At 46.7% G+C, this 22,121-nt stretch overlaps 1 protein-coding gene across 1 annotated transcript in view; it reads left to right on the top strand.

Moving 5' to 3' along the window:
- LOC147117701 (putative thiopurine S-methyltransferase) overlaps positions 1 to 22,121 on the top strand; it is an 88,692-nt gene that overhangs the window by 17,499 nt on the left and 49,072 nt on the right. Inside the window, exons 3-4 of the mRNA XM_085988918.1 lie at positions 3,734 to 3,826; positions 20,199 to 20,387. Of these exons, the coding sequence (XP_085845044.1) occupies positions 3,734 to 3,826; positions 20,199 to 20,387 (282 nt within the window). The remainder of the gene's footprint in view (positions 1 to 3,733; positions 3,827 to 20,198; positions 20,388 to 22,121) is intronic.

Here is a 22,121-nt window from a genome sequence, read left to right as displayed (position 1 = left end):
AAAGGCACTATATAAAATGCAAGTTGTCGCTGTTTTTCAATTTTTTTTAAATTCAGGTATTCTTGAGCTGATGAAAGGTTTCAAAAAAGAATACAGGTAGACTACCCTTTATCCGGACTTCCGAAAACCGAAACCCTCTAAAAACCGAAGGTTTTTTCGGTCAGCGTAAGTCGTGCGCACGACATGACCAGAGTGGCGCACGACTTACAGGCCTAGCCGGATAAGGGATAGTGTAGCATTTTTCCGCACTTCTGAAAACCGAAATCGCTCAGCGTAGGTGTACCAGCCTTTATCCGCACATCCGAAACCAGAAAACCTCTGAAAGCCGAAAGCGGAGCAAAGCATGACTTCTGAAAACCGAAATGCGCACGACCACGACCCCCGCCGACCCCGACCCCCCCGGCCCATTTCGGATAAGAGATAGTGTACCAGCCTTTATCCGCACATCCAAAACCAGAAAACCTCAAAGCCGAAAGTGGCGCAAAGCATGACCCGACGCTGCCGATGCTTGACCCACGCAGGTGTTATGCTGCTCTGTGATATTTGCTGCTCTCTTAGATATTTGCTGCTCTCTTAGATATTTGCTGGCTTTTAACAATTTGTGAAAATGCTAAAAAGAGCTGCAGATACCCCAATGGGTAACAGTGAGAAGCAGAGAAGGAAGCATCACTCATTAGCGATATCGCAGAAAGTGGAGTTATTGCAGAAGCTTGATCGTGGTGTGTCTGTGCGACATCTTACTGAAGAATATGGTGTGGGAAGTACCACCGTATATGACTTAAAGAAACAGAAAGACAAGTTGTTGAAATTTTACACTGACAGTGATGACCATAAACTAATGAAAATTAGGAAAACATTGCATAGGGCAAAAAATGAAGATCTTGACCGTGTACTGATTGAGTGGATTCGACAACGCAGAGGTGAACGTGTGCCACTGACTGGTTTGATGGTCATGAAGCAAGCTAGAATATACCATGAAGAACTGAACATTGAAGTTGAGTGTGAATATTCAGAAGGTTGGCTGCATAAATTTAAGAAGCGTCATGGTATAAGATATCTGAAAATCTGTGGTGAAAAAGCTTCTGCTGATCATGAAGCAGCTGAAAATTACATAGATGAGTTTGCAAAAATAATATCGGATGAAAACCTCGGTCCTGAACAAATTTACAATGCTGATGAAACAGCTCTGTTCTGGCGCTACGTTCCTAGAAAAACATTAGCAATGGCTGATGAGAGTGCACCAGCAGGTTTTAAGGACGCTAAGGACAGGTTGACTGTTCTTGGGTGTGCCAATGCTGCAGGCACACACAAGTTAAAGTTGGTAGTGATTGGAAAAAGCCAACATCCGATGTGTTTGAAAGGTGTATGCAATTTACCTGCGCATTATTATGCGAGCAGGAAAGCATGGGTAACCAGAGGAATATTTTCTCACTGGTTCAATAACCACTTCGTACCAGCAACACGAGCTCATTGCAGGCAAGTTGGACTGGAAGAAAACTGCAAAATTTTATTGTTCCTGGACAACTGCTCCGCACATCCCCCTCCTGAACTTCTTGTGAAAAGTAATGTTTTCGGCATTAACTTTCCCCCTAATGTGACATCTTTAATACAGCCTTGTGACCAAGGAATTTTACGCTTCATGAAGAGCAAGTATAAAGACGTTTTTTTGAACTCTATGCTTGATGCAGTCAACAGAGGCATAGGAATCCAAAGCTTCCTGAAAGAATTCAATGTTAAGGATGCCATTTATGCAGTTGCTAATGCTTGGAACGATGTTGACAAACCAACATTAACAAATGCTTGGCACAGACTTTGGCCTTCAACGATGTTTCATGAAGATGGACCTGCAGATGACGAGTTTGAAGGATTTCCTGTCAGTCAGGAGAAGATGATATCAAACCTCCTCACTTACGCCAAAGGTTTATCATCCGAAAGTGTAAATACGTTAGAGGAAGCTGACATCGAAGAAGTGCTGAACATTGACAATGATGCACCTGTTGTGAATTCATTGAGTGATGGGGAAATTGCTGAAATGGTGTTAAATAAAGACAAGCATGAGGACAGTAGTGATGATGATGATGACATTGTGAACACAGGTGAAAAAATCCCCATAGACGATATGGTGACAATGTGTGATCAGTTAATTGCTGGCCTTGAAAAACGTGCATTTATCAGTGAGCAAGAGATTATGCAAGTTTACTCAATTAAAGAGAGACTGCTTAGACAGAAACCAATGTTAATGAGACAGATGACACTGGAAGAAGTCTTTTAAAAAGGCCGTCTGTCGTAGTCGTGCTTCATCACTTGAGAATCCTGTTCCTGGCCCATCTTCAGATGTCCAACTCCAACCTGATGACAATGATGACAACACTGATGTACCATCTTCTCCAAGATCCTCAAGCCAGATGTAATGTACCTTTTATTGCATGTTTATGTACAGGTATTTAGCTTAGTTTGTACCTGTACATGTTTGAAGTTTTACTGAATGTTTTCCTTACAAATAAACTGTACTACAGTATTTATCCCTGTAACTACAGTATTTATAGTCGTTATTTATCCCACCCTTTCGGATAAGGGATAGTGTATCCTTTATCCGCACTCCCGAAAACCGAATTACCTCTGAAAACTGAAGTGTTTTCGCGCACCTTCTGAAATCCGAAATTTTCCTAAAACCGAAACACGGCTGGTCCCGAGGTTTTCGGACAAGGGATAGTCTACCTGTACAAGGAGAATTATTTTCAGTTTATTTTGTCAGTTCAAGAATAACTCCATAAAAGATCTAAAAAGAAACAATGTAGAGGGAGTTATACAATGTTTCTTTGTTAACTGATCTTTTTTCCTCCACTGACTCTCCTAACTCCTGCCATTGCCGGAAGGGGGGGGATCCCAAATTCGGGGGTCCCGACACCATCCCACCCAAAACCCGCCTCCACGTAAGTTAACAGGCAGTTTTTAGCCTAATCCCTATTTTGAGGGGTGTCGTGTGGGATTCCTGACGGCTCCAAACCACGCCAGGTTAGAGCAGGCGGGCCGTCGGGTTGAAGGACTTGGAGGGGTCGCGATGTCGGTGTTCAGGTGAGTGTTGGGTGCATGAGTGCAAAGGTAAGTGTGTTTGGTGTGTCTAAAGTTTGTAAAGAAGTTTAAATTACCTGTACTTACCTTAACAGCCTTTCTTCCTCTAGGTTTCGGGAGTCCATCACTCAGCCGGCACTGAAAGCAAAATGGCTGCGAGCTGCCAAAAGTGACAGCCTTCAGCTTTCATTGCCGGTGAGATTTCTAACTGAGTCTTTGGAGAAGGACTCATGTTAGAAGTAAGACTGTCAGTGTTTGACAGCTTCAAACAGCTGTGAAACACTGATATTTCATCTGTCAACACGTCTTGACAGATGAAATTTCAGTCTGTGACGTCACCTGTTGCCAGGTGGCCCTTAATTGGTCTGCTGAGCCCGCTGGGCAGGCTCAACAAAGTCAAACAAGTGAAAATCGCGTGGATTGGCCGGATGTCGATGTAGGCGAGACTAAAACCCGAAAGTTGTAGTCCCGCCTCCTTCCCGACAGCTTAATGAAAGTCGACTCATTAATTCACTGAACCATCATGGTGTTCCTTGATTCGGACAGTTTTATTAAGCTCTCCATTTCAAAACATTACATGATAATGCATTATTTAGTGATCTGAAATGGTTATAACTGTCCAATTGTATTTGATCCTTTTTAACTTTTTTTATTTTTGTAGATTGTTGCAGAAACACCTGGACACCATTCTGAACGGGAAGAAGCAAATCCGTATTTTTTTCCCACTCTGCGGAAAGTCATTCGATATGAAATGGTAAGTAAATTCCTGATCGAAAATTAAATTTTAAAATGTTTTTACAATTGGTCATACTAGAATATATGCTGGAAATACACAGATGCTGCCTGACCTGCTGAGGAGAGAGAAACAGAGTTAGCATTTCAGGTCGGTGACCTTTCATCACTAACTAGAAAATGTTACAGATGTAATAAGAGGTTATAAGCGAGTACAGAGGCAGGAAAAGTGGGGGTGGGAGAGGAGTGGAGGAAAGAACAAAAGGGTGATTGGGTGGAAGGCAGGAGTGATTAACTGACAAAAGGGAGGATGGTGCAAGGCAAAAAGGGGTGGGGTCAGCTACAAAATTGCGAATCGTAGAATAGTACAGCACAGAAGGAGGCCATTCGGCCCATCGAATCTGCACCAGCTCTTTTGAAGAGCAATCCAGTTAGTCCCACTCCCCCGCCCTTTCCCCATATCCATGCAATTTTTTCTTCAAGCATTCAATTCCCTTTGAAGGCTACTATTGAATCTGTATCCACCACCCTATCAGGCGGTACATTCCAAATCCTAGCCACTCAATTCATAAAGAAGTTTTTCCTCATTCAGCCATCAGAAACAGTTTCTCTAAACACCTCTATCAAATCTCCTCTTGGCCTTCTCTGCTCCAAGGAGAACAACCCTAGCCTCTCTCTAGTCTATCCCCGTAACTGTAATCCCTCATCCCCGGAATCATTCTAATAAATCTCTTCTGTACCCTTTCCAAACCTTCACGTCCTTCCTAAAGTGTGATGCCCAGAATTGGACACCATATTCCAGCTGAGGCCGAACTAGTGTTTCATATAGGGTTAGCATAATTTTCTGGCTTTTGTACTCTATGCCTCTATTTATAAAGCCCAGGGTCCCATATGCTTTATTAACTGCTTTGTTAACCTGTCCTGCCACCTTCAAAGATTTGTGCACAAACACCCCCAGGTCTCTCTCTTCTTGCACCCCCTTTAAAATTGTACCATTTAGTGTGTACGGTCTCTCCTCATTCTTCCTACCAAAATGCATCACCTCACACTTCTTTGCATTGAATTTCATCTGCCATGTGTCTGCCCATTCCGCCAGCCTGTCTATGTCTTCTTCAAGTCTATTACGATCTTCCTCACTGTTTACTACACTTTCAAGTTTTGTGTCATCTGCACATTTTGAAATTGTGCCCTGTACCCCCAAGTCCAAGTCATTAATGTATATCAAATACAGTAGTGGTCCGAGTACTGAACCTTGGGGAACTCCACTGTATACCTCCCTCCAGTCTGAAAAACAGTGATTCACCACAACTCTGTTTTCTATCCCTTAGACAATTTTGTATCCATGCTGCTACTGTCCTTTCTATCCCATGGGCTTCAATTCTGCTGACAAGCTTAATATGTGGTACTTTATCAAACGCCTTTTGAAAGTCCATATACGCATCAACTGCACTGCCCTCAGCCACCCTCTCTGTTACCTCATCAAAAAACTCATCAAGTTCGTCAAACACAATTTTCCCTTAACAAATCCATGCTTGCTCTCCTTTATTAGTCCATGCTTGTCCAAGTGGCTGTTAATTTTGTTCCAGTTTATTGTTTCTAAAAGCTTCCCCACCATCGACGTTAAACTGACTGGCCTGTAATTGCCAGGTTTATCCTTCTCTCCTTTTTTGAACAAGGGTGTAACATTTGCAATGCTCCAGTCCTCTGGCACCATCCCTGTATCTAAGGAGGATTGGAAGATTGTGGCCAGCACCTCCGCAATTTCTACCCTTGCTTCCCTCCACAACCTAGAATGCATCCCATCCGGACCGGTGACTTAATCACTTTAATTACCGCCAGCCTTTCTAGTACCTCTTTATTTTTATCTCATCCAGTATCCCAGAAACCTCCTCATTTACCATAACTTTGGTAAAGTCCTCTTCCTTGGTAAACTCCAATGCTAAGTACTCATTTTGTACCTCAGCCATGCCTTCTGCCTCTACCAATAATTCTCCATTTTGATCCCTAATCAGCCCCACTGCTCCTCTAACAACCCTTTTACTGTTAATGTGCCTATAAAGACCTTTAGATTCCCTCTTATGTTAGCCACCAATCTATTTTCCCACAGTGTCTTTGCCCCGCTTATTTCCTTTTTCATTTCTCTCCTTTTTATATTCAGCCTGATTCTCCCTTGTATTATCAAGCTGACATCTGTCAGAAGCCCCCTTTTTTCTGCTTCATCCTACTCTCTAACTCCTTTGTCATCCAGGGAGCTCTGGCTTTGGTTGCCTCCCTTTTTCCCCCTTGTGTTTACCTAGACTGTCCCGAACCATCTCTTTAAAGGCTGTGATGAAATATATTCCATTCATCACTGCCTGTTTTCTGTGTCTTGTAACTGCCTGCTTTCTGTGTCTTTTCCCTTCCCCCAGTCCTCATGTATTGGAATGTGCTGGAACTGGTTGTGTGCAGGGCCCCGCCCATACCTGGCTCCTTTGTAATCTAAGTTCAGTCGGGCATCAGCCTCCTGAAGGAAGACATCTCTCTATTTTACGTGTTATGTTCTCAGTTAATAAAAGCCTTACTTTTGTTCTGCTAACTTCGAGTCTCGGAATAATTGAGGCACATCAATTTTATTAACTCAATTTTCAACACTATGGATCAACTCCTGAAACCCGAACGTTTGGATTTGGATCAACATGCTCCGGACGCATCAGCACGCTTCGGACACTGGTTTGACTGTATGGAATACTTCCTGGACAATTCCGCAGCCGTCAAAGACGCTACGGACACTGCGAAGATGAGACTCGGAATGCTACGGAATTGGGTAAGCCACCGGGTTTACCCCCTCATCCAAGACGCCGATACGTACCTGGCCGCCTGCAACACCTTAAAGGCGCATTACCAGCAGCCTACGAATGAGGTGTATGCTAGGCATCTACTCGCTACTCGCGCACAGCGACCTGGGGAATCGGTGGAGGAGTTCCTAAGCATCCTGAAAAAGCTTGGCAAGGACTGTAAGTGCCGAGATGTAAAAGCCGCAGTGTACACCGACGAGCTTGTTCGCGATGCCTTTATCACAGGCCTCAGCTCCACTCACATCCGGCAAAGACTGCTGGAAAAAACGGAGTTCGACCTGAATCAGGCTGCGGACACCGCGCGGTCCCTGGAGATGGCCCAGAGAAACTCGGACGCCTACTCTTCAGCCCGCGCCGCCCACGCCGCCACGTGTGCGCCGAGGGCGCCGCCATCTTGGAAGGCATCTTCCCCGCCCGGCAGCCCGACACCGGCGGGGCCCAGCTCTCCCCTCAGAAGCCCTACGACAGCCGCGACGCGTCAAGGACCCAACTGCTACTTCTGCGGGCAGCCAAAGCACACCAGAAACCTGTGCCCGGCGAAAGGCACCACCTGCTTTAAGTGCGGTAAGAAGGGGCACTTCGGGAAGGTGTGCAGAGGGAACCCCGCCGGAAAACCAACCGCCGGAAAACCCGCCACCGCCGCGTGTGCGCCGTGGGAGCGGCCATCTTGGATGCCATCTTGCCCGACCTCGTGGGGTCCGCCATCTTGTGAGCAGACAGCGTGGACGCCATCTTGTCTCGATCAGGGCCCTACAGTGGCATCGGTCACAGTGGACCAGACCAGGCCACATCCGCTATCCAAATCAATGGTGGACATCGAGGTAAACGGGTGCCGGGTTAAATGCTTAATTGACAGTGGAAGCACGGAGAGTTTTATCCACCCTGAACTGGCACAACAACTCTCCCTAAAGGTGGTCCCTGCTCAGGGTACCATCTCTATGGCCGATAAAACCCAGACATCGACCATTCTGGGTTACTGCACGGTACAATTGTGCGTTAACGGAACTGTGTATGATAATTTTAAAGTATTAATCATGAAGAATCTATGTGCGAGCGTGATCTTGGGTTTGGATTTCCAGTGCAACCACCAAAGCATCACGCTCAAGTACGGTGGGTCCCAACCGCCCCTCACAGTGTGCGGTCTGGCTACCCTGAAGGTAAAGCCGCCTTCGCTATTCGCGAACCTTACCCCTAACTGCCGGCCAATAGCGACCAAAAGCAGGAGGTACAGCTGGGAGGACAGGCGGTTTATCGCGACCGAGGTAGACAGGCTCCTGAAAGAGCGCATTATTGAACACAGCAACAGCCCGTGGCGCGCCCAAGTGGTAGTGGTAAGGGGTAGCGAGAAGAAACGGATGGTGATCGACTATAGTCAAACGATCAACAGGTACACCCTACTAGACGCCTACCCGCTACCCCGCATATCAGAAATGGTGAACCAAATCGCCCAATACCGGGTGTTCTCCACCATCGACCTCAAGTCAGCGTACCACCAGCTCCCTATCAGACCAGAGGACCGCCCGTACACCGCCTTCGAGGCGAACGGACGCCTCTACCAATTCCTCAGAGTCCCCTTTGGGGTGATGAACGGGGTCTCGGTCTTTCAGAGGGAGATGGATCGCATGGTCGATGACCACCACTTGCAGGCAACCTTCCCCTACCTCGACAACGTCACCATCTGCGGTCACAACCAGCAGGATCACGACTCGAACCTCGAGAGGTTCCTGAAAACCGCACAAAAACTCAACCTCACCTATAACGAGGACAAGTGCGTTTTCAACACCACGCGCCTCTGCATACTGGGCAGCGTGGTGGAGAATGGGGAAATCGGACCAGACCCCGACCGATTGCGCCCCCTACGGGAGCTACCCCTGCCCAACACTCCCAAAGCCCTGAAAAGGTGCCTGGGGTTATTTTCTTACTATTCCCAATGGGTCCCCAACTACTCCGACAAAGCCCGCCCCCTCTTGAAAGCATCCTCTTTTCCGCTCTCTGCTGAGGCCCACGCCGCCTTCAAAAGCATTAAGCAGGATATTGAGCGGGCCACGCTACAGGCAGTGGACGAGAACACTCCATTTCAAGTGGAAAGTGATGTGTCCGACTTCGCCTTGGCGGCCACCCTCAACCAGGCGGGGCGGCCCGTAGCTTTCTTCTCGAGTACCCTCCAAGGCCCCGAGATCAGACACTCCTCCGTGGAAAAGGAGGCCCAAGCCATCGTGGAGGCAGTGCGCCACTGGCGCCACTACCTTGCCGGCAAACGCTTCACCCTACTTACCGACCAACGGTCGGTAGCGTTTATGTTCAACAATAAACAGAGGGGGAAGATTAAAAATGATAAGATTCTTAGGTGGCGGATCGAGCTCTCCACTTTCGAGTACGACATCATTTACCGGCCAGGGGCCCTTAACGAATCCCCTGACGCCCTCTCACGAGGGATGTGTGCCAGCGCCACCGAGGATCGGCTACAGACCCTCCACAACGACCTCTGCCACCCAGGGGTCACGCGGCTGTTCCACTTAATAAAGTCCCGTAACTTACCCTACTCGATTGAGGAAGTTCGGTCTCTGACCAGGAACTGCCGCACTTGCGCTGAGTGCAAGCCTCGGTTCTACCGCCCAGATAGAGCCCACTTAATCAAAGCTACACGGCCCTTCGAGCGGCTCAGCTTAGATTTCAAGGGCCCCCTCCCGTCCGTCGACCGCAATGTTTACTTCCTGAACATTGTGGATGAATACTCCCGTTTCCCATTCGCCTTCCCCTGCCCAGACATGACCAGCGCCACGGTCATTAAATGCCTCAGCAGCCTGTTCTGCCTGTTCGGTATGCCGAGCTATATCCACACGGATAGGGGGGCGTCCTTCATGAGTGAAGAGCTACGCCAGTACATGCTGTCCAAGGGGATCGCCACGAGCCGTACCACCAGCTACAACCCCCGGGGTAACGGCCAGGTGGAGCGAGAGAACGGGACAGTGTGGAAAGCAGTCACTCTAGCTCTAAGGACCAAGGGCCTCCCTATCTCCCGCTGGCAGGAAGTCCTCTCGGATGTGCTCCATTCGATACGGTCGCTATTGTGTACGGCCACTAATGCCACGCCTCATGAACGAATGTTTGTCTTTCCTCGGAAATCCACCTCGGGCGTATCCATGCCGTCATGGCTCTCCACCCCAGGTCCGGTACTCGTGCGAAGGCATGTGAGGGGCCACAAGACGGACCCTCTCGTGGAGCCAGTACACCTACTCCACGCCAACCCCCAATACGCATATGTCCGGCACGCCGACGGAAGGGAGGACACCGTGTCCATAAAAGACGTCGCCCCAGCCGGCATCGACAACAACCACGGCAATAGCAGCGACGACGATCACAGCAACCCTTACCCACCCACTATTCTTACATCACCCCCGGAAGAACATCGACCAACGGCACCCCCACCAACTACCCCTTCAACAACCCCGGCGGCACCCCCGGCAGAGACCCAGGAGGCTACCGGGGACACCCAGCCGACACCCACGGCACCACAACAGCCACGTCGGTCGCAGAGGACTATCAAACCCCCGAACAGACTAAATCTATAGAAGGGGTGAATGTGATGAAATATATTCCATTCATCACTGCCTGTTTTCTGTGTCTTGTAACTGCCTGCTTTCTGTGTCTCTTCCCTTCCCCCCAGTCCTCATGTATTATGTATTGGAATGTGCTGGAACTGGTTGTGTGCAGGGCCCCGCCCATACCTGGCTCCTTTGTAATCTAAGTTCAGTCGGGCATCAGCCTCCTGAAGGAAGACATCTCTCTATTTTACGTGTTATGTTCTGAGTTAATAAAAGCCTTACTTTTGTTCTGCTAACTTCGAGTCTCAGAATAATTGAGGCACATCAAAGGCTGCCCATTGCTCCATTACATTTCTGCCTGCCAGTCTTTGACTCCAATTTACCTGGGCCAGTTCACCCCTCAATTGGCTGAAATTAGCCCTCCTCCATTTTTATTCTCGATTTGGATTAAGGATCCAAAACTCCCCTTTTTTTGAGCCAGGGCAAAGTTATTGCCACTACATCATATTCCCACGTGGCTATTTGCACCTGCAGCTCACCAACACTCCAAACCTAACTTAGACCTCTTTGTATTTTCTATAATCCCACCTAATTCTGTATTATTTCTAATGCTGTTTCTCCCAGACCTCTGTGCACCTTGTTTCTACTTTTTAATAGTACATCCTGGTGCCCAACCCTCTGCCGAATTAGTTTAAACCCACCCGGCGCACTAGTTAACCTCCCCACAAGGATGTTGGTCCCAGCTCTGTTCAGGCGCAACTAGGGTTGCAAAATTCCGGGAATTTTTAAAAGAGGACACTTTCCGTGGGAATTTATGGGAATTTTGAGTTTTTTTGCACACTGATGGTTTTTGTCTCTGACCCTTATATTGGCCCAGTAATTCCGGGCCCAACGCGTGAGTACGGATGGGGTACTCACGCGTGGGCCCGATGGAAGTGCCGGTTTTCAGCATGCACAGCGCATGCGTGGAAAACCGGCATTTCCTGTCCTCTGAACCAAGGGGTTCAGAGGACGAATGCGTGCGCGCAGGAGTCTGCGCGTGCGCGCTGAAATTCCTTTTTTTCCACAGGTTTGCGCGTGTGTAAGGGCCTCTCCTTTTTACGACTGTAAAAAGGAGACGTAAGGACTTCATTCTTTAAGGTAAGTGGTCTATTACTTAAAATTATAACATTTTTTCCACAGCTTTATTGTTTTTAAGGACTTTAGAGTAAGGTAAGTGTAGTTTTAGACCCGATTTTTTTTTTTTAATTATTTTTTTCAAAAATGTGATTAATTGTTTAAAATAGTTTTTTTAAAGTTATTTATAGTTTATTTAATTATTGGGATGTTTTTTTAAATTTTATTTAAAGTTAAACTAGTCTTTTGGGCGCCCGTACTTTTCATGAGTTTGACAGTTCTTACTATCAAACTCATGAATGAAGTTTCCCCTCCCCTGATTGGCTGCACAGTGCTCACCTGATCCCAGCCGGCACATCGAACTAACTACGCCGCTGGATCAGGTAAGCACAGCGTGCTGACATCTGAACCGGGCCAGTGACAGGAATTCCAAGCAGGCCCAGGCTTCAGATGTCGGCGCGCCGGGTGAGTGCACATCGGGGGCTTGCACACGCGGCAAGCCCCCGAACCTAATTTCTGGGCCATTATCTTTATCAAAATAGACATACTGTTCCATACAAATAAAAACAGGCTTTCAAAACTGTATTTAGGTTATAATTTTGAACTTTATTGAAACCCCACAAAAAAGACCCATCTAATATTAAAAGAAAAAGAGCATCAGCTTATAGAGTCATAGAGTTATACAGCACAGAAAGAGGCCCTTCGGCCCATCGCATCCGCGCCGGCCATCAAGCCCTGTCTAATCTAATCCCATTTTCCAGCATTTGGTCCGTAGCCTTGTATGCTATGGCATTTCAAGTGCTCATCCAAATGCTTCTTGAATGTTGTGAGGGTTCCTGCCTCTACCACCCTTTCAGGCAGTGAGTTCCAGATTCCAACCACCCTCTGGGTGAAAAAGTTTTTCCTCAAATCCCCTCTAAACCTCCTGCCCCTTACCTTGAATCTATGCCCCCTTGTTATTGACCCCTCTACTAAGGGGAAAAGTTCCTTTCTATCTACCCTATCTATGCCCCTCATAATTTTGTACACCTCAATCAGGTCCCCCCTCAGCTTTCTCTGCTCCAAGGAAAACAACCCCAGCCTGTCCAGTCTTTCTTCATAGTTGAAGCGCTCCAGCCCAGGTAACAACCTGGTAAATCTCCTCTGCACCCTCTCCAAAGCAATCACATCCTTCCTATAGTGTGGCGACCAGAACTGCACACAGTACTCCAGCTGTGGCCTTACCAGCGTTTTGTACAGCTCCATCATAACCTCCCTGCTCTTATATTCTATGCCTCAGCTAATGAAGGCAAGTATCCCATATGCCTTTTTAACCACCTTATCCACCTGTTCTGTTGCCTTCAGGGATCTATGTACATGCACACCAAGGTCCCTCTGATCCTCTGTCTTTCCTAGGGTCTTACCATTCATTGTGTATTCCCTTGCCTTGTTAGTCCCTCCAAAATGCATCACCTCACACTTTTCAGGGTTAAATTCCGTTTGCCACTGTTCCGCCCATCTGACCAACCCATCTATATCGTCCTGTAGCCTGAGGCTTCCCTCCTCGCTATTTACCACCCCACCAATTTTCGTGTCATCTGCGAACTTACTGATCATACCTTTTTACATTCACATCCAAATCATTAATGTAGACCAAAAACAGCAAGGGACCCAGCACCGATCCCTGCGGTACCCCACTGGACACAGGCTTCCAGTCACAAAAACAGCCTTCGACCATCACCCTCTGCCTTCTGCCACTAAGCCAGTTTTGGATCCAATGTGCCAAGGCACCCTGGATCCCATGGGCTCTTACCTTCCTGACCAGTCTCCTATGCGGGACTTTATCAAAAGCCCTACTGAAATCCATGTAAACCACATCCACTGCACTACCCTCATCCACACACCTAGTCACCCCCTGTAATTTGTCCTTATTTTGTCCCTTTGAGTCTTCTACTCATCATTGCTTCTCCTGATTCTCTGACTCTAGCTCTGATGTGTCCATTTCCTCCTCTGTGTCACTCTCTAGCTGTGTGGTGGACACTTCTGTATCTGGCTCAATAAGTTGTAGGTTCGCCTGGACAGCCACCAGTTTCTCCACTCTCGTTATTCAGCCTGTTGCGCACCTTTGTATGCGTATTCCCAAAAAGTGACCAGTTTCGTTCAGAGGCCGCTGATGAAGGTGGGATTTGGAGTATCACCGATGCAATGGGTGACAGGGCCTCAGATGCACAGTCCCTTCCACCAGGTATGTGCACTGATATGCTTGCATGATTCCCATATCCCGTCCCCATTCCAAAGACCTTGCTTGGTAGAGAACTTTGCCAGACTTCCCAGAACTTTGCCCACGTTCAGATTGAGGTGGCGCGGGAGGGTAGAAATCACACTGTAAGCGCTGTTGATCTGTTCTCCAGAAAGTATTGGTCTCCCAACATGCTTTGGGTCCAGCATGTATGTTGCAGCATGAATCGGCTTGACACAAAATTCTTGACGCGTCTGTATGACTTGAACAATTGCCTTCTCCTCTGCATTGAGCAGCAGGGATGTGGGTAGTGTTGCTGGGCAGCTTCAGTGTGGTGTTCTTGTTCTTTGTCGTTTGCTTGGAGTTGTATGCTGCTGCAACTACCTGTTTTCCCCTGACATACTTAACAACTTGCTTGGCTCTCTTGCACAGTGTTTCCATGGTTCTCAAACCCATGATGTCCTTGAGGAGCAGGTTGAGCCCATGAGCTGCGCACCCAACAGACGTAATATGAGGGTAGGCCTCCTCCACTAGAGCCCAAGCAGCCTTCATATTCACAGCATTGTCAGTAACTACTGCAAAGACTTTTTGTGATCCAAGATCATTGATGACCTTTCAGCTCATCAGCAATGTATGTGCCTGTGTGTCTGTTGTCCTTCGTGTCTGTGCTCTTGAAGAACACTGGGAGAGGAGTGGAGACGATGTAGTTTATGATGCCCTCCCTTTGTACATTTGACCACCCATCTGAGATAACTGCAACACAGTCTGCCATCTCTATCGTTTCTTTGAGCTTTCCTTGGACTCTGTTATACTCAGCCTCCAGCAACTAAGTAGACAAAGCATGTCTGATGGGAGGACAGTATACAGGGCGAATAACATTAAAAAATCTCTTCCAGTACACATTGGCTGTGAGCATGAGGGGTGAGCCTGTCACATATATAGCTCGAGCAAGGCACTCATCTGCATTCTTCTGGCTATGGTTATCCATTGTATCAAAGAACCTACCAAGTGGGCCAGGAGTTGCTGATGATAAGGAGCCTGATGCTGAATGTGAACCATCATCTTCCTGAATGGAAGCAGATAAACTCTGGGCTGACTGCTGTGAGCTTTGAGTGAAGTTGTTGCATTTGGATAAATGCTGTTGCATCTTTGTGGCATTCTTTACATATGGCTTTGCACAGTGTTTGCACATGTACACAGTCTTTCCATCTTTAATGCCTGGGGTAAAATGCTTCCACACATCCGACGGTAAACGTGGCATTGTTCTATGCAGAGAAATAAAGGGCATTCGTCTCTGTATCGAACTGCGGTCGATCAGCACGATTGCAACAGGCTGAGTAGATTTTTCCTGATGCTCCATGTGATGGAAGCATGACCTGTGCACGCATGACGCTACATCACCAATAGAGGGAGCTAATCGCTCATCCACTCATCCAACCAATCAGGACACACTTGTTCACAGTCACACACAAAACTTGTAATTATTAAAACAAGCCAAGTAAGAAGATAAACATATATTGATTAAGAAAATCCTTAATAATTAAGATTCCATCTCTTAGTAATTTTAAGAGAGAACCTGTGGGGGAAAAAATTAAAGAAATACAAAAAAAAAATTTATGCTAGCATATGCTTTTTTGGGCAAAATTCCGAAGCTAAACTTCCCATGGAAAATTTCCGGAAATTTACCGGAAACTTTCCATCCCTTCACAACCCTAGGCGCAACCCGTCCATCTTGAACAGGTCCCTCCTGCCACAGAACTGGTCGTAATGTCCCAGGAATCTGAAGCCCTCCCTCCTGCACCATGTCTCCAGCCACGCATTAACCTGCCACATCTTCCTATTTCTGATCTCAGTAGTGCGTGGCACTAGTAGTAATCCAGAAATTACTACCTTTTTGAGGTCCTGCTTTTTCATTTCCGCCCTAGCTCCTTGAACTCTGACTGCAGGACCTCAACTCTCTTGCTCCCTATGTCATTAGTTATCACATGGACCACGACTTCTGGCTCTTCCACTTTCCCCTCCCCCCCCCCCCCCCCCCACCCTGCAGGATGTTCTGCACCCTTCTCAGTGATGTCCTTACTCTGGCACCAGGGAGGCAATATGCCATACGGGTCTCATGTCAACAGTAGCAGAGCTGCCTGTCTGTCCCCCTGACTATCGAATCCCCAATTACTATTACATTCCTACACTTTGCTGTAGCTCCTTGTGCAGTCCTTTGCCTCCCGGTGCCAGGCTCGAGACTGCACTCCTCTGAAGTGTCATCACCCTCACCGGTATTAAATGTTGAATATCGGTTTGAGAATGCCACACTCCCGGAGGATCCCTGCACTGCCTGCCTCTTCCTACCCTTCCATGTGGCCACCCACCTGCTATTCTGAACTCTATCTGGCTGTGGGGTGGCCACTTCCTGGAACCTACGATCCAGGAAACATAGCCACCCGTATGCCCTGCAGTGAATCCAGCTACCTCTCAAGCTCAGAAACCCTCAGCATGCGTTCGAGTAGCTGGAGGCACTTACTGCAAACATGGGCCTCTGGGACACATGAAGCGTCCTGAAGTTCCCACATGGCGCAGGAATTGCAGGCTATGGGTCGTAGCTGTCCCTCCATTCTAATTAGAAACTTAAAATAAACTGCTTAGATACATGGTGATTTATATAATTGCTGTTAACTAGGTCTAAACTCCACTGCAATTTTTCTATTTGCTTCTCAAAGCAAACTACCTAAAGACTAAATTATTTAATCAAGCTTAACAACAACAACTTCTATTTATATAGCACCTTTTAACATAGTAAAAAGTCCTAAGGTGCTTCACAGGAGCATTATCAAATATAATTTGACAACGAGCCACATAAGGAGATATTAGGGCAGATGACCAACTTGGTCAAAGTGGTAGTTTTTAAGGATCGTCTTAAAGGAGGAAAGAGAGGCGGAGAGGTTTAGGAATGGAATTCCAGAGCTTAGGGCCTCGGCATCTGAAGGCACTGCCGCCAATGGTGGAGTGATTAAAATCGGGATGTGCAAGAGGCCAAAATTGGAGGAGCGCAGATATCTCTGAGCTAATGCACAAGTACAAAAAGTAATTCAAAAGGGTAATGGAATGCTTTCTTTTATCTCCAGGAGGCTGGCATATAAAGAGGAGGAAGTTATGCTTCAGTTGTACAGAGCCTTGGTCAGACCCCATCTGGAGTACTGCATTCAGATTTGGGTATTGCACCTCGGGAAGGATGTCTTAGCCTTGGAAGGGGTACAACGCAGATTCACCAGAATAACAGTGGCTTTATAGCCTGTGTCAGCCCCAGACCGACTGCCTACTTAGAATCATAGAATAGTACAGCACAGAAGGAGACTATTCGGCCCATTGAGTCTGCGCCAGCCCTTTCAAAGAGCAATCCAGTTAGTCCCACTCCCCGGCAATTATTAGTGTTGCGCACACACAGTCCCAGCTTTAACACAGGTCTGAGAGCTGCTCATTTCTCCCCTTTCATTGTCACTCCTGTCTCCTCCCCTTTCCTGAGTTTCATATAGTTGTTATTCAAGATTATCGATTGTCCGGTTACTGAGGGTTTCTTTTGAGATGACCTTCATGCTGAAGCAGATTGCTTTTTCTATGTGATTGTCTGTTCATTTCAGGGGACAGTATAAATGGGGGGTTTTTTCGGCTGAATTGTCATTCTTAAGTTGCTGGTTGAATTTACCTAATTGATTAGGACAGGAAGGCCCATAATGTCCCGGAATTTGCAGTCCTGACGATGGCAAACTGCAGCGTTCGCCATCATTTCGCCTTTGAAACTGACCGCAAGTTTAGGATTTGGCGTATGCTCAGCTGAATGCGGAAATCCTTAAATTGCAGTCTGTCATTCACTGCTCTTCCACAAGCTATGCTGTGGACCCCCCCCCACAGAGCCGGCATAGAGTGAAATCTCTTAAATCATGGAAACTGATAAAAGCTTTGGTTGCCCCACAGTAATTATGCTGTTAGATACCCCATTAAAAGTTAGACCTAAAGGGATTAGGTGTAACTGGGGTTTTTACAGCATATCGACTGCTTAACAAAGGTTATGGCCCTGAAAAACTAATTTTAATTTTGTGCAGTGTCAAATTTATCAATTGTAATAAAAATTAATTTTTATGAAACTTAAAAAAAGTTTAAAATTTTTGTTTTAAAGTTTGTTCATCTTTATATCAGGTTTGCTTTTTCCCCATGTGAGAGTCCGAATCTTTGTTTTGCTCTCTAACATTTTTTTTAAGTTAGGGGTAAAAATTGGGTAGCGCCCCGAAAAAGTTGACGCCTCCGCGGCCGATTTTTCCCAGGTAGCACCCCAAGAGGGAGATGGGGCGCCACTGGAAGCTCCCCGCCTCCCTCTTGGGGCGCTGCGAGCCAATATTGCGGCGCTGCGGTACTTCATGCCGTAGTACTGCAGGCCTTTCTCCCCTTATTAAGGGGGAGGGGCCTGGCGCAGCTCATCCCGGCGCCCAGCTGGGCCACCAGGGGTCGGAGAGCAGCCGGCACCCCGCGTTGGGGCTTCATGGGAGCCGGGGACAGCAACGGGGCAGGTGCTGGCGGGCGGCCAGCAACAAAAATGGCTGCCCACAACCTCCCCTTTCAACTAGAGCTGCCCCGGTGCATGTCGGCCCTCCTGACCCCGGCGGGCATAGCGTCCGGCAGTAAATCGGGGGACACCACCCAATATTACAGCCAGGGCGCCAATGGGAGGCGCAAACTGACCGAATTTAGCCCCCTTAGAATTTTAGGAGCTTACTCCCTGGTTCGCTATCTGAGAATTTTGCATATTGGCTGCATAGACAGCTTGTTGACATCACAGCAGCTCTTTGCTGGGAATCCCATTAACTTCCATTGATTTCAATTACTCGTTGGATAATCCAAAATTCTCAACACAGAGATCGCAAGATCTTTGTGTGAAGCTTGGTTCTGGGCCAGCGGTGAACGCCTTTGCGTCGCCGCTGACCACAAATTCCAGGTCATTGTTTTGTTTATGAATATCTATTAACGTCTTTGATATAAAAAGACCAAAGATATAATTCTGATTTTTAAAAATTGAGTTTGTACATTTTACTTAGACTTCAATCTCCTAGGATACTTCTAATAATTGGGTTCTTTTTTGCCTTCAAGAAGTTCAATTACCCAATGGTTTGAATTAAGCAGTATAAATAACACGGCAAGTTGCACATTTAACGCAACAAGACTTGAATTATCAGATAGTTCTTTTTCAGCACAATTCGCCAAAAATCAACGTAATCCCCATAAAAGATCGCGGAATTTTAAGCACAAATTACGTTCAGCGCAAATCGAGCTTCTGCAATCTTTTGCGCTAGTTTAAAAAAACATCAGGCTAGAAGCCAGCCCTGCCCACTGGCCATGTCCCCCAGGATAAATTAATCACCACTGGGAGTTTCCGCTAAATGCGCTCATTTCCAGGCCTTCGAGGAGGCTCTAAAAATTAAGCTGTTTCTATTTGGTGCAAGGACATTAATGGACACATATTTTAAAAGCTTTTGAATGTATTTTTTTAATTTACTAAGAAACTGACTGTACCCCAATATAACTAGCAAATGGTTGTGTATATTTTATTAAGTCATTTTTCAATCATTTAAAATTGGGTTACTCACAGGTGGTGGATTGACCCGTGATTAAAAATGCTTTATATTTTCTGAAAAACCCATTTTCAGCTGTATTAATCAAACTGCACCAAGTTACCACTCTTAAATATATCAAGGAATTAAAAAAAAAAAAAATGTTTTAAATTACATTTTAAAACACTGCACTGGTTCGTGGCAGATTATGCGCTCGGTGAAATACAAATGAGTTTGAGAAGAAACTCATGGGAGGGGGGGGGGCGGAACTTCTCGAAACTAGCGCAAATTGTGGCCGGATAGCCGATTGCACCCAATGCGGAAACTCTACCCCAATGTGTTTAATATGGCTGAGTGTTTTTTTTATATGTTTGTATTATGAAGAGGTTATATGGAGGGTTGCAAATCTTGTACATATTTTATTACTTAACTGTGACCCCAAATGGAAGGAGGACAACTTCAGGGAATTCACTCCGACCCCAAATGGAAGGAGGACAACTTCAGGGAATTCACTCCAGACCAATAATATTTGACACTTGAATATTGCTTACTCAAGTAGAAACAACACAACAAATTGAATTTATATAGCACCTTTTAATGTAGTAAAACATCCCAAGTTGCTTCACAGAAGCATTATCAAACATAATTTGACACCAAACCACGTGAGATAAATGGGAGTAATGGGCTCGGATCAGAGCGACGGCCAAAACCCGCATGCGAATGGACACGGAAACTCAAGTTAGGTAAGCCTGGTAGAAAGGGAGAGGAATTATGTGCGGTGAGGAGTGATCTTTTTCTTCCCTTGAGTTACAAGATTCCATCGTTAGACCAGATGGAGAATTAGTGGTCCTCGTTATACCATTGAAACAGATGTACTGGTCACTTATTTCATTGTTGTTTGTAGGACCTTGCTGTGTGAAAATTGGCTGCTGCATTACATTACAACCATGACTACACCCCAAAAGAACTTAATTAGCTGTAAAGCAGTTTGGACCATCCAGAGGACACGAAATATGTATATAAATGCAAGTTTTTGTTCTTTCCTCTATAATGGATCATACCTCTTTATTTTGTTAATTGTCTGTAGGCTTGCTGACCAAGGACACACTGTTGTTGGCGTGGAAGTATCTAAAATAGCCGTAAAAGAATTCTTTGCAGAACAGAATCTGTCCTACACTCAGGAGCCTGTACCAGGAATACCAGGTGCAGAAGTATTTAAGGTAGGATTGTGGCAAATTGTATTTTGCTTTACCCACAATATATTCAGATTTGTGTTGTTTTTGAACACCGGGGAATAATGATATGAATCTACAATAAGTGATTTTGAATTTTCATAACACTGCAACAAGCTGATCTTATCTATAAGCCTGTGTTTGGAATATGGATAATGCAAGTGACTACTGACGAAGTTGTGGTTACCACTAGTGGTAGCAAATACCAAGGTACTTACTACTACTCCACATTGTCCACTTTAAATTCTGCTTTAATAGGTTATTGCACATTGACTAAAATGGCAATAAAATATCTATTAAGAAACAGATGTCATTTGAATTAGCCACATATCCCTCCCCCACAGCAGTGTCAAATCTTCTCTCTTTTATCTTGTTCCTTCTATGGTAAGCTTTCTGTCAGAATGTTAGCTTTCACGCTTAGTTCTAGTTTCATCCGAGACATTCAATGAAACACTCCACACACCTTAATCCCTCTGAGGTAAGGCTTTATTTTTAACATGTAGATTCCACAATAATATCTTTATCTATATATAGCGGTTCTTCTGTCTGTCATTCCGTCTGTCTGTCTGTCTGTATTGTATAAACTCGAAAGTTATAGAGCATACCTACACGTGTGTTACATCGAAAGAAAGCTTACGATTCCAGAACCGTCATAAGCGTATTTACGTTTCGGCGACACAAAAACTGCGCCCGCTGTATCCAAAAAAACGTTCAACATTCCGCTCATTATCAGCTCATTAGCATCGAGTGACGTCGAGGTCGACCAATCGTACGGTCGAGCGACCCGACGGTCGACCAATCGCTGTGTGGCGGGGGCGGGTTCCTGGCGCGTGTGGGCGGGCCCTCCTACAGTCGAGCGACAGGACGATTGACCAATCCTACGCTTCGGTGACCTGACGGTCCACCAATCGGTGTGTGTGTGGGCGGGCCTTATCGTTCTGAACCGAGGTGAGTCGCCGCCATCTTGATTCCAAACTTTTCATTTCTTTTTCCCACTTTCTGCGTGTTTCTTTTCAAATCTACATTTCCAGCAAAAAAAAAGTTGCTTTTAAGACACACATTGTTTTTTTAAAAAGTTAATTAATTTGTAAATCTTTTCTGTAACATCTAGAATTTTCCTACCTTGAACCGTTTTTCCAGGCCTGTAAGCCTGGGCCTCTGCCCAGCTACGCCCGAGCTAGGCACCTCCCATCGCGCTGAACAAGTGACTCACGATCGCCGCCATCTTTGTGAAGGCTGGAGGGGGCGGGCCTGAGCCGAGCATCGCCACTGCCGCCATGTTAGTAAAGGCTGGCCTCCTTCTCTCCGCTTTCTCCCCTCCTGTCACCCGGGCCTCTCCGCTCTGCAGGATGTCACTGCCGAGCTCTTCGGGTCGGAGGGAGCGGGAGCTCAGCTCGGGTGACTCGGGCCGGGCCTCAGGCGCTACGCCGCCCACGGTGTCTCCGGGGCGGTGGGCTGCAGCGGGAGCTCATCAGCGGGAGCTCAGCTCAGGTGAGTCGGGCTGGGCCTGAGGCGCTAGGGAGGGAGAGGGAAGGGAGGGAGGGAGGGAGAGGAAAGGAGGGAGAGAGAGGGGGAGGGAGGGAGAGGAGAGGGAGAGGAGAGGGGAGGGAGGAGGGAGGGAGAGAGGGGAGGCAGGGAGAGAGAGGGGGAGGGAGAGAGAGAGGGTGAGGGAGGGAAAGAGTGAAGGGGTGGGAGAGCTCGCCCTCTTCCCGAACTAAATCTCTCTCTCTCTCTCTCTTTTCTCCCCCCCCCATCTCTCTCTTCTCCCCATCTCTCTC

This window comes from Somniosus microcephalus, chromosome 5 (assembly GCF_052327205.1).
Source record: "Somniosus microcephalus isolate GS21.2 chromosome 5, FLI_Smic_1.0, whole genome shotgun sequence".
Classification (NCBI taxonomy): Eukaryota; Metazoa; Chordata; class Chondrichthyes; order Squaliformes; family Somniosidae; genus Somniosus; species Somniosus microcephalus.
This window is presented reverse-complemented; position numbering and strand designations above follow the sequence as displayed.